This window comes from Stenella coeruleoalba, assembly GCF_951394435.1.
Source record: "Stenella coeruleoalba genome assembly, chromosome: 11".
NCBI lineage: Eukaryota > Metazoa > Chordata > Mammalia > Artiodactyla > Delphinidae > Stenella > Stenella coeruleoalba.
The window spans coordinates 37,456,289-37,470,075 of NC_137157.1; the positions used below are offsets into that span (position 1 = coordinate 37,456,289).

At 32.8% G+C, this 13,787-nt stretch overlaps 1 protein-coding gene across 1 annotated transcript in view; it reads left to right on the plus strand.

Moving 5' to 3' along the window:
* Window positions 1-13,787, plus strand: part of PPFIA2 (PTPRF interacting protein alpha 2) — a 474,947-nt gene that overhangs the window by 374,208 nt on the left and 86,952 nt on the right. Inside the window, exons 11-16 of the mRNA XM_079936903.1 lie at window positions 516-599; window positions 854-985; window positions 2,539-2,601; window positions 6,225-6,316; window positions 10,771-10,906; window positions 12,612-12,832. Of these exons, the coding sequence (XP_079793029.1) occupies window positions 516-599; window positions 854-985; window positions 2,539-2,601; window positions 6,225-6,316; window positions 10,771-10,906; window positions 12,612-12,832 (728 nt within the window). The remainder of the gene's footprint in view (window positions 1-515; window positions 600-853; window positions 986-2,538; window positions 2,602-6,224; window positions 6,317-10,770; window positions 10,907-12,611; window positions 12,833-13,787) is intronic.

Consider the following 13,787-nt stretch of genomic DNA (forward strand, 5'->3'; position numbering starts at 1 on the left):
GTCTGATCCAACCTCTTCTACCTCATCTGATGATTATCAATATGTTATGGAAGCTAAACTACAAGAAATGATCTCCATACGTAGGAAGGTAGTCCTACTGGACTTTACTTTCTATTGCTAAATAGAATTCATCTAAGTTTTTCTTTTCATTTGTAAAAATTATGTTACTTTTATTTATTGATAATCGACCATCTGTGCAGTTCAGTGCTTCAGGAGCTTAAGATTGGACAATGGCAGGTTTGTGTTCAAACCATGCACAGTCTGCATGTTACATTTGGCTGATTTCATTGCTCATAAATAACTCCGATGTTTTGCTGATGCTTGGATGTAACAGGCCTTTGTAGCTGACACATTTCAAGCAATGCTGTTCAGCTGCCTGTTTAAAAAAAGTTTATTTTTTGAAAACTACATTTGCGGTTGGTAGTAGCTTGCTTTACATTTTATTTCAGTTTATTTAGAGGAAAAGTGTTAACCATATCTTACATGTCAGGTGCATTCTTCATATTTCTTAACAGGCTGAAGAAAGACATGGAAACATTGAAGAACGTATGAGGCATCTAGAAGGTCAACTTGAAGAGAAAAATCAAGAACTTCAAAGAGTATGTATTTTAAGACCATCCCTCTCAAGCATCAGTTTATGGATTTATATTCTACATATAAGAACTGAATGTCTTTCTTGATTATAGGTTATATTTAAAATGATATGGATATGCCCTGTGCATTAAAAAAAGTTTCTGCCAATTTAATCAAAACAGACATAAAATTAAATCCAGTTTTAAAAGTAGAAAAAACAAACCCAAATATTTTAAGTGATTTTTATGTTAAATTTATTTATTTATTTTTTGAATGTAAGGCTAGGCAAAGAGAGAAAATGAATGAGGAGCACAACAAAAGATTATCCGATACTGTGGATAGACTTCTGACTGAATCCAATGAACGCTTACAGCTACACTTAAAGGAACGAATGGCTGCTCTAGAAGAGAAGGTAAAAGGACCAGTAGAATCACATGGTTATCAGCTATGTTCTTACGATCATGTTTGTTTTACACTCTGCTACAATCATTGCATTGTTCAGATGATCCATTTACTTTCCTTAATTTAAAAAAAGCCTGATATATTCTTAAAAGTGAACAAATAGTTTCTGTAAAAATATGTAAGATCAATTTTTAAATGAATAAAAAATGTTACATGGTATATAAATCTTACATATTAGCATGATCATATAAGACAAAGGTATTAAAACATGTTGCACTTTTGTGAGGAAAATATTTCATTTGTCTTTCATGTGGTATGCAAAAACGAAGAGTAAGACAAAAATTAGTATTTTGGAGTGTGTGGGGAGGCTTGCTTTGAACCATACAAATGTTTCAAGTAACTGAATCTACTGCTAGTCTAAAAGCCAAAATGTGAGTGAGTTTATATCACCAATAGCACTAGTGTCAGTCCCACCACAGAGTTTAGAAATGCAAAACTTTCAGCTCCATTGTTTCCAAAAAAGTGTTTCTGTACAATCTACAACTTCATTCACAGTTAATATGTCCGATTAATAGTTGGTGACTACCTGACCAGCAAGAGCTAGTGAGCTGGTTGCCAATTCCAGAGTATAAAAAAAGGTAGGGACTAAAACCTAGGTGGAGAAATCATTTTGGAAATTTAGATGGAATGCCAATCGCTACCTAAGCTAGACATTTTCCCCTGCTCCATACAATAAACCAAAATAGGAAAAATGTTTCAATGAAATGTTAAAGTAGTTTGATTAATTTACCCATTAAGAAGTCATAAGGCATGCCTTCTTCCCATTCAGCACCAAATGCATGCGAATAACCACACTCGTGTTTTAATTTAACTCTATAAATGTGAAAAGAATACATTATTTTAAATCATGCTTTGTAATACTATAAGAAAAGCATAAAGCTTTTACAACAGTAATACTTTTATGGCAAGGATTTTTTTCAAATCTGTGATGCAAGTTATTTCCACATCATGATATGTAACATTAGTTTTTTAAAAAGCTAATATTTTGTTTTTATTTATCTAATAATTTAAACATTATTAGAAATTGTTAATTATGTATTTGAAATAAAGATCCAGAAATTGAACTTTTAAAAAAATCTGATCTTACAATTTCTTCTTTCTTCGGGTAGTAAAAATGAGTTTATCTGAATTCTTCTCTATGATAGCTTTGGCTAATATTTTACTTTTTATTCACTTTTTCTCATTTGAAAAGTAACCTAATTATTTCAAATTCTAAAAAGACTGGGAAGAGGCAGTCAGAAATAGCTTAAAAGTTAATATTTATCTTATTTGTCAATCCAAGTGTTACAAAATGACATTTCCTATTTAAATTATGTATTTCTAAAAATGTTAAGGTGTCTTGTTTAAAGATTCCATTGAAACTTGGTTTCCATGGAAACAAAAAAATAGATGTACCAAGGAAGGAATCAAAGAAGATTCTTGAGTGATAAAAAATTAATCTACACATTTAATTATTTTCTGTTTTATTTATTATTTATCTGTTTTTTTTTTTCTTTTCTGTAGAATGTCTTAATTCAAGAATCAGAAACTTTCAGAAAGAATCTGGAAGAATCTTTACATGACAAGGTATTATGGAAGCTTACATTTTGCCCAGTTTTCTATTTCACATTGGTGAATATTTTGTTATAAAATAAATTTGATAATAAATAATTTTAGGATGTTATCTTTTAAAAATATTTTAACTTTTATATTATACATACAGAAAAGTGTACATATATAGGGAGAGCTTGATGAATTTTTACAAACCAAACACACTGAAAATCAACATCCTGGAAGCCCCACTTAGCATATAATCACTACTCTTATCCTAAAGGATAATCACTAGCTTAACTTCTAACAGAAAAAAAATGGTTTTGACTTTTTTCATGCTTTATATAAATGGGATAAAAATGTATGCACTGATTTGTGTCTAGTTTGAGATATTATTTTAACAGAAATGTATTAAATACCTACTGTGCATAAAATTGTGCTGTTATATTTGCAAACATGAACTTAGTTCTAAAAGTCTAATTGAGGAGAGAAAATTGAAAATTGAAAAGTCTAATTGAGGAGAGAAAACACAAAACAATGAGTTGTAGAGTCACAGATGCCAAGTGTCAAATGAATGAAAGATAGTAAGAACTACAGGTAGGATAGATCAATATACATCGCTGCTATAAAGAAGGCTTCAGAATGCTTTAAGATAGGACTGTTTTGCAAGGCTTTCAAATACAGTGCCTGTGCCATGATTGCAAGTACTTAGAGTGGGGAGGAGGTGAGTAGTGACTTTGATATCTTAAATAATAATGGACATAACAGTTTGGCTGGAATCAGTTATTCTTATTGTAGGATATGTGACAGACTAGGCAGATAAGGACCAGATTATAAAATGTTAAAAGCTGTAATTGCTAATGTGTTTTCCTCCTTCCTTAACATGTAAAATTCTTGTTAGCAATTTTGTCTTATTTCATTTTGTTCAGTATTAGTAAATGAAATAATATAAAATCACTAACTTAAGAAGTGACTTATAGATGTATATTAAACAAAAGATGGAAGGAATGGAAACAGAGAAAGGAAGGAGAGAGGGAGTAATAGAAGGAAGGAAGGAAGGGAGGGAAGGAAGGAGGGAAGGGAAGGAGATCTGGCAACGGTATGTCATTTGGAAGGTATTGGAAAAGATGAGAGAATAAAGATAAGAAAGAACAATTGTACATTTAACTGAATTGAATACTACATATTATGATGTTAATTTAAAAAATAACTATTTAGTCCCACGGTCAGAATGTACACACCCTTAAACCCAGAAAATATAGGTGTATTAGAGCAATACAATATGGTGCCTAGAAGATAGCATCTAATTCTTTCTAAAGTAGTTCAGAAAGTCTACAGTGAAGAAGATAACATTTCATCAGGCTCTTGAAGGCACATTTGATCTTAACAAATAAAGAATGGTAGGGAAGAAGATGATAACTATGCAATAGCACAGAGAAAACAAAGATGGTTGATTTGCTGAATCACCAGAAGTTTGCTGTGACTGGTTGTGTTTAAAGAACTAGGGTGTAAACAGATTGTGAATTCGGGACTTAATCCTGTTATGGAATGTTATGTTATCCAAAGCTCTGTGTGCTTCTGGCAAGATCCCCAGAACCCACTCCCCAACCTCCTACCCAAGCCTGTAGCTCCAAAAGTCTGCCCAGGCAACCCGCAGTACTAATCATTCCATGCTTTGCATTCCTGTTCATGTCAATCATTAGAGGCAGCAAATCCCAGGTCATACCTCATTTCTGAATATCATTCCATACAGCTGAGCACATTTCCTCATCTAACCACATCTCCTATAACTCCTCAAATTTTCACTCGATTATATTTAACTCACAGTCCATTATTAGTAAATATCCTTCATATACTCAACCTCTTCTTTTCATGTTTCTCTTCATTATTTTGATCTCTAAAATTTGAAGTTCCTAGGACTGTCCTTGGATTTCTTCTCTATGTTCGGTCCCTGGTGAGTTCATGGATTTAAATACCATCTGTAAATTAAGAATTTGCAAATTTAGATCACCTACTATACTTCCTCTTCCCTGAGGGAGTACATACATTCAAGAGTCAACTCAGTATCTCTATTTGGACACATGGTCATCTCAGTCTTAACAAGTAATCCCCCAACCCCCCAAACACCACCACCACCTAACCTAATCACCACCAGCAGCAGTCTTGTCAGTAAATCACAACTTCTTTTTCTTAACTATGCAGGCTAAAAACTTTGGAGCTGTTCTTGGCCTCTTTCTTTATCACACACCCCGTAGCCAGTCCAAGAGCAAATTCTCTTAATTCTATCTTCAAAATATAACCAATATCCTTGCCATTCTCTTTCTAACACTATTGTTGTCCAAGCCATAATTCTCTTGCCTGTTTTTGGAAGAACATAATAATTTTTTATCTTCTCTACTTCCTAATCCCATTCATCAGTCCATTTCACAGCCATCAGAATGATCAGGTCACTTCTCTGCTCAGAAATCCTCCAATCATTTCCTATCTCACTCAGAGTAAAAGTCAAACGCTTTAAAAGTAATTTGTAGGGCTTCCCTGGTGGCACAGTGGTTGGGAGTCCGCCTGCCGATGCAGGGGACGCGGGTTCGTGCCCCGGTCCAGGAAGATCCCACATGCCGCGGAGCGGCTGGGCCCGTGAGCCATGGCCGCTGAGCCTGCGCATCCGGAGCCTGTGCTCCGCAACGGGAGAGGCCACAACAGTGAGAGGCCCGCGTACTGCAAAAAATAAATAAATAAATAAAATAAAATAAAATGATACATCTAGCAGAGGAATGTGTGGGAAAGAGATTGAAGGTAGCAATACATCGTGGAAACTGGTAAAATAATTCAGGAAAAAGGTAAAAACGTGTGTAATGGTGGTAGAAAGAATTTTAAAAAGCAGATAAGAGAAACATTGCAAAGGCCACATTGACAAAAAATTGTGGTGAGAAAAGAAGTATGAGTCCAGTAAAATGTCCAGCATTGGCCACATGAAGGGGGAAAAATAACAGCAATAGAAAATCTGGAAGGACACATTTATAATGTTATAAAATTTATAATTACAAAAACAAAATTAAGTCCTTACATGAATATTTAATTAAGGGCTATAAGATCACCCTCATCTTCATAAATTTGCAGACTGAAACTGTTAATGCCAATCTGAGAAAATTATCAGATGCATAAATTATTGTACCAATATCGAGCTAATAATTTTAACTCATATCAAGTAATAATTTTTTTCTCATCCTTTTAATTTAATCTTCCTTCTCTTTCACCCATGTGTCCTTCGACCATTATAGGATGGTTGAAATCCTTTACTTACTGTAGAAATAAGACCTTTTCTTTATTTTTTAAACTGCTATACTTTCTACTCAGATTTTGAAGTGATGTATACATAGCTGGTCATGACCTTAGTTTTCCCATATATTTAGAAAAACTTAGCATTAGTGAATGTTAGGGAATGTAGATAAAATTTTATTGATTTCTGCTGTCATATTTTCATTTCAAGGAGAAAATCAGGCATTTTTTGCTGTCATGTCTAACAATATGTAATAAAAATATGTTAATCATTTTTTCCATTTTTAAAAAGTCATTAAGCTTGGTTGTTTGGTTTATCATAGTTGAGTGTTGGTACTATTGTCATATGCATATCATCTGAGTAACGCCTCTTTGACTTTTAGGAAAGATTAGCAGAAGAAATTGAAAAGCTGAGATCTGAACTTGACCAGTTGAAAATGAGAACTGGCTCTTTAATTGAACCCACAATATCAAGGTAACATTAAATAAAAAGCTTTTTCACCAATAATCATTATGAATTTCCTTATGGTTTCATATCTCCTCAAGTAAAATAAATAAGTACCTCCTATTTCTCAGCAGGCATTGCCCTATTTTGATCCCTTACTGATTTACAGTTTCTACACTCAAAAATAATTCTCTAATTCAGTAATTCTTCCCTTAAATATTCAATAAAAATGTAAATTATTACCTTTTGTATTCTGTATTAAATATATATAGAGCTATGTCTTCTTATATATTATAAATTATAAATGAAGAAGTGGAACCATATATAGAGAGATTACATCTCTTTCCAGGAAGAGTCATTTTCTCTACATGCAGAAATGTTTTCAATGTTTAATTTTGCTGAAGAAACATCATTGGTATGATCACTTAGTATCTGACTATTTTGTTAAACTAATTACAATAAAAAGGGAAGGAGAAATTAAATGTGTTTAAAAAAAAAACTTCAAGTAAACTTGTTTGTACTCATCTACTTTGACTCAATACCTAATCTTAAAAAAAAAAAAAAGCAAAGAGATCCTTGTTTACTCTCTAGATAGGCAGATCAAGCTCAATAATTCATGTATAATTTTCCTTTGTGCTTAGAGCCTTTTATTTAAAGTTGATAAAAAAACCATAGAGGGATTCACCCATTTGAGCATTTATTTGATAGACAACACAGTATCAGCTATTTGAAACTTTTGACCACCACAGACTTCTAAAAGTCCATTTTTCTTAGTCTTATGCTTATCCTAAGAATGTTAGCTCTACAAAGGTTGGATATTTTGTCTGTTTTGAGTACCATAATCTCAGCACCTAAAAAAAGAAACCTTGTATATAGTATACTCTCAATAGATATTGTTGAATAAATGAATATCTAGTAAAGCATTTTTTGGACATTCAGGTGAAAAATTCAAATTAAAAAAAATCCTAAGGGTGCTTACATTCTCTTCAATGTGAGTATTAATAAGGACAAAATTCAGTATTTTGAATTCAGTTTAGTATAAGAAACACAGTTCTGCAGGCATAAATACACCCAAGGAACTTTTAAATAGGTAGGTCTTTAATTTTGAAAATAATGTTTATTTTTCTAATGTTTTATTATGGTTTATATATCTGAGGCTATTAATTCAGTGATATACATGGTGATGATGATGATGACGGTAAAGGAGAAAGAGCTGATAAAATACCAACAGAGTAAATACATAGAACTAGCATTATTCAGTCAACAAATGAAACATATTTTAATAAGACCAAATGGCCATTTCATCGTCTTTTTGACCTTCAGTCTCAGAAATACAGAGTTCTAGAAGTGTTGTCTAAAAGTTCATCACCTTAGTGAGTCATCTTAGCAGCCTAGCAATGTGACATTAATCCACAATGAAGGATCATCAGGGAAACTTGGGAACTACATACAGAGCAACTATTCTTTGATACAATGGATTGTAATAGAAACGCTAGACCAAAAATAAGAAAATTGACATTCCTAGGTCTTAAACATACAATAACTAGCAGTTTGATTTTGGAAAACCCATTTTTCCTTAATAAGTTCAAATATATATATATATATATATGTATATTTACATAACTATATAAAATATTTTTTTATAAAATATATATGTATATTTACATGAATTATATAAAAATATTTTTTATAAAATAATATTTTATGACTATCTCACAAGATTACTTTGCAGATAAATGAGACAAGTGAGAAAAGTGTTTTGTAAACAGTAAATCAACTCAGAAATATAAAGTATTATAGGAATTATTAAGATAGCTAATTTATAATGAGATAACTGAATATTTATTAAAGAGCAATTATTTCTTGAACATTCATATTTCTGAGTGCACATAATTGAAAAAAAACAATAAAGAAGACAGAAAGTGCATGAGAACTTCATCTACTAGTTTTTGATCTTACAGGTGGGGAGGTAAGAAGAGTTGAGCTAAAGTGAGTATCAGTGACTAATATCCTCTACTAGAATCTGAAATGAAAGTAAAATGAGTTCCAGAGTGGCCGAGAAAGCCTGATTTGGCTCAACTCAGGGGAAAGGGTAGGATCTGGATAATTGGAAAGGACAATGAAGGACATCCCAGGAAGCAGAGAAATGGGTAACAGCTTTTCTCTAAGAAAATTCGTGATTGATTTATCTATTGAAGCTCCTTTGTGAGATTATATTCAAGAGTCACAGGAAATTCAGGAGGGAAAACTACCTGGTTCCTTGTTTAAAGGAACCAGTGACTGTATTGTAACTTATATCTGCAAGTGCCTCTCAAAATATTGTACACCAAGAATAATTTTAAAACTGAGATATATGGATATACTGCCTCTGACAGATCACAGAGTTGAATAAAAAGAGAGAGGTGAGGGGTAACTGCTTTAGATGAAGTGTAAGCAATGGCTCTTCTACAATTGTTGTTGGTTCAGGTCTTTGTTCTCTCAAGATCAATTAAGTACTTTCTACTTGTGAGCCTGTGACATTGGAGATACAGTGGTGATGGTAGTGAAGAACACATGTTCCAGATGGAAAATGCAGGAATATGAATTTGAGGACTGTTATAATAGAGGGAATGCCAGGAGCTGGAATAGTATATGAGGATGGGACTTTTAAGCTGAGACCTTAAGAATAGTAACCACATAAATGTTTGAAGAGACGATTTCAGGCAGAAAGAATAGCATGTTCAAAGGCTTGAAGCAAAAGAAAGTATAAGTTTGAGGAAAATGACAGACAGCACAGCTAGACGAAGAGAGAAGGCAGAGAGTAACTAGCAGTGAAGCTGGAAAGTAGGAGGGGCCCAGATAGAGGACCTTGTAAGACACTGAAGAGTTTTGAGCAGGGCTTTGATGGGACCAGATCTGTGTTTTGTTTCATGTTTTTATAAATGACTTGGAGTTGAGAGATAAAACAACAAGAAAAACAAAACAAAACAAGAAAGCAGTACTCCTAGTATGAGGTGTTAAAATTTTAGAAATTCTACTCTGATACCCACAGAGACATTACCCTAAGCAGCCACAGACTAAAGGTCGCTAGGATGTTCTGACCTAGACAGTTAGGACTGTATTATAATCAGTTGCATCCATTCATTGTCTTACCAGATATTTATTAAGTTCTTATTGTATTCTAGGGATACCTCCTTGAGCATACGATAGTGACTAAAATCTGAACTTTTCCTTCATGAAACTTATCCCCTCTGCTATAAATAAAGACTGAGAGTTGTGCCATTTAATGACTATGGCCTGGTTGGTTAGTTTTTAATATATGACTAATTCATAATAAAGCCATTTTGCTTGATTAAGTCTCAAGTTCACTTCTATAAAAACAATAGCTGTCATCTATTTGGGGGATGATTCTTTAGTTCATTTGCTTTAATGTCCAATTTGGCAAAACAAAGACATGCATCAGTTAAGTCAGTGTCTTGTACTTTTTCAAAAACCCAGACCTCACCTAACCTTTTATAATCTTGCCGAATATTTGGGGATGTTTGTCTTTGTTCACAAAGAGAGCTAAGAGTGAAAGCATAGTAGATCAGCAGGAGCCCCAAGTTCAAGAGAAAACATGGCTTTAAGCATATTTCCTAATGATGATGGATCATTTTATAGGACAGCATGTTGCATTTGTAATTATCATCATCATCGTAGCAGTAAACTGAATTTGCTGTAAATCTCTATATAAATAATATATTTGGAGAAACCTTTAGTGCACTTTGATTACAGTGTACTTTATTATCATGTTTTTTGAAAACCAGTCTGACAATATTTTCCAGTTAGAATTTTCCAACTGTTTCGTCTCTAAGCAGATTTCAGAATTAAGTGTGCCTATTAAAAGATTTTTCTTAATCTTTTTGGAACAATGTCTTATCAAAAGCTGAAAAACTCTTCTGGTGAAATATCCTATTTTATTAAAAAGATAAGATTATTAACCTTGGGCCAATCTGATTTTAAGTATTTTGTTGATTTTCTAAATTGAAAAATAAAACATTGGAAAATAGATAATTTTGTGACCCAAAAGTTTACACATTTTTCTCTTAGCTTAATGAGGAATATTTAAAACAAATACAGTGATAAATAGCATGTACTGGGATATCCGCTAAATAGCTCAAACTAAGAGTTGTCGGAATGTAAGCCAATGGATTTTGGTTGTCAATCTTAACATGTTCCATTGGACTACTGCTTTTGAAAATAATGATTAATAAACAGAAAGGTTTTTTAATATTCTAAAAAGAGAAAATGAACTTGACCTTCAGAATGAAACTGAGGTTTCTGACATAAGCCTCCGAAGAGACCTCTGAGAGTTACAACACTTCAACACTTATTTTCTTCCTTGAAGTTTTTTTTTTCTTCCTTTGAGGATTTGTGCTTTACTGCCAATTAAGCAGTGGATACTGATTTGCTGGTAAAGTTCAAGTTTTGAGATTGAGCATATTTTATGTTTTCCTTGTTTCCAGAACTCATCTAGACACCTCAGCTGAGCTGCGGTATTCTGTTGGATCCCTAGTGGACAGCCAGTCTGATTACAGAACAACTAAAGTAATAAGAAGACCAAGGAGAGGCCGCATGGGTGTGAGGAGAGATGAGCCAAAGGTTAAACTTTTTATTTCAAGTCTTTGATGGTTTAAGTAAATGCACTCTTCCACTTTGGATAGTATTTTAATACTGAGAGAATTCATTGTTATTAATTTCAGGTGTGATATATAACATATTTTTAAAACTATAACTAACGTATAACCCCTACTACGTACCAAAAGTTGAACCAAGTATGTCCCAAGTATTTATCCACATAACATTGTAAATTGAGTACTATTTTGTACTAATTTAAGATGTGAAAATATTGAAGCTGAGAAATTTTAAGTGTTCAGACTTACGCAGCCATTAAAGTGATAGAGTCAAAACTTGAGCCTGTATTCGTGTGATTTCAAATTCCACACTTTTATCTATTATGCCATATTGCCAAACAAATGGGCTTTTAGTTTGCTTGGGCATTTAAGCAATGGCACTCATATTGTTAATTAAAATTACATATTTTAATAATAATTACTGTTTTAATAACACTTTGAGGAAAATGTACACAGACTGTTGAAAGTGTTTATAGAAAACTGTTCATTATAAGCTGCAGTGCCAGTCTTTCATTCAGTCAATAACTTAAAATCTGTAGGCTGTATATGTTGAGTAAGTATATAGTTGCATTTTATAGAGAAGTAATATATAGTTCCTGTGTGCCCTAAGTATAGTTTGTTTTCCTCAACCTCTTTTATGTGTCCAAAATACTATATAACCTACTTGTCCTTATTTATACAAGGCTCTTGACATCCTTTGATATTTTAGCTGGCAACTACATGTCATGTATAAGTTAGTCCCTTGTAGTAGGCATTCAATATCTAATGAATGGATAAATAAATAAATGAACAAATGAAGAATAAATAAATCCATCTCAGTTCTTTTCTCAGTTTTATGTGGTAAATAAATTAGTGCTACTTGGTACCAAAACAATTTGTAACACAAGTACTTACTCAGGTCCTCAAATCTGAAGTAACTACTCAGGGCAGTATCTTGTGGTCCCCCCAAAAGTCATTTTACATCATCACAAAAATGAAAAACAATTTTTTTTAAAGCAGAAAATCTAGGACTGCTCTCTTACTTTCAACCATCTCCTACCTTCAGACCACAGCTTGAAAAGCACTGGTCTGTTGGTTACTCAAGACTTTTGTTCACATGGAGGATTTATTATATTCATTTTAAAAACATAGTCATGTAAATTATTGTAGTATGCCTTGGGTTTAAAAAAATCAGTGAGGCATTTAAGTGACCAGAGCACTGGAGACGAAATTAAACCTCTGCACAATATTTTTATTAATACTTTCTTAGAATGTTGGAGAGAGAATTCTTGTGTAATTTATTGAGTGGTAATATTCGTACCCTCAGCCTAATTAGTATAAGAGATGAAAATGCTGAAGTACAAGTGAATAGAGATTGTTATATTTGAAAACAAGTTAAAATGTTGCAAACATAGATGCTTTAAAGTAATTGCTGCCTTGAATTGGGGTTGAACTAAAAATCATGCAGAAGTTTATCATTTTTATTCCTATTAAAATATTGATATTTATGCTGAAAATTAGTACCTACCATTATTTAAGTACCAAGGAACTATTTTATTGAAATGATAAATTAAAATATTAATAATCAGTTCTACCTTTGTCAAGTAAGCTATAAAAGCATGTATGTTTTCAGTTTTTATTTTCAGAATAATGAGCAGCATGATAAATACTGTAATTGTTCCTTTACCATCTAGGTGAAATCTCTTGGGGATCATGAATGGAATAGAACTCAACAAATTGGAGTGCTAAGCAGCCACCCTTTTGAAAGTGACACAGAAATGTCTGACATTGATGATGATGATAGAGAAACGATTTTTAGCTCAATGGATCTTCTCTCTCCAAGTGGTCATTCTGATGCCCAGACCCTAGCCATGATGCTTCAGGAACAATTGGATGCTATCAACAAAGAAATCAGGTGAGTTCAATGATTTTTGATGGTCTCAAGTGATTAGAAGACCTTGATCCTAAAAATGTGATCAACAGATCAGAAACATTGGCATCACCAATAAAGCTAATTAGAACTGCAGTATCTCAGACCTCGCTTCACACCTACTGAATAAGAATATGCATTTTCACAAATTCCCGGAATAAAATTAGGACAGCTTTTGTAAGAAACATATATGAAAAATATACAGATTAATGATGATATTAGAGCAATATAAAAGAATTAGGTAAAGGTGAAATCTTTGATGAGTTTTCCAAATAAACTGAAAATCTGGGTAGCATTGGATTTTTTGTTTGATTAAACTTCAATCTATCTCTTACTCAACTAGTTCCTCAAAGTTTTACTCTCCCTTACAATTAATAGAATACCTAGAGTTTAAAACTACAATTTTTTGTATAGCAGAACCATATTGCCTCTCACCAGAAGGTTTTTCTGGAATCATTTACCACCAATCATTTGAAAGTACAAAATTTCTTTTTCTTTTTCTTTTTTGAAGAGGAGACAGTTTTTCCATTGGAATGTGTTTGAACATTAATAATGTACTGTGTTACTTGATTAAACCTTCCTTTCGGATTCTGATCTTTGGGTGAAGTTAAAATGCACCATGAATTCACTTTGTTATACAGCAGAAACTAACACAACATTGTAAAGCAATTACACTCCAATAAAGATGTTAAAAAAACATGCACCATGAAAATAAACTTCAAAGTAACAGAATTCATATTCTTTGTGTAAGTGAAAAATTAAAATTAAGAGTAAATTTGCCTCAGTATTTGTATTGATTTATTTTTTAGAGAAGTTTAAATCCACAGCAAAATCAAGGGAAAAGTACAATGGTTTCCCATATACCCCCAGCCCCACACATGCATAGCCTCCCCCATTATCAACATCCTTAACCAGAGTGGTACATTTGTTACAACTGATG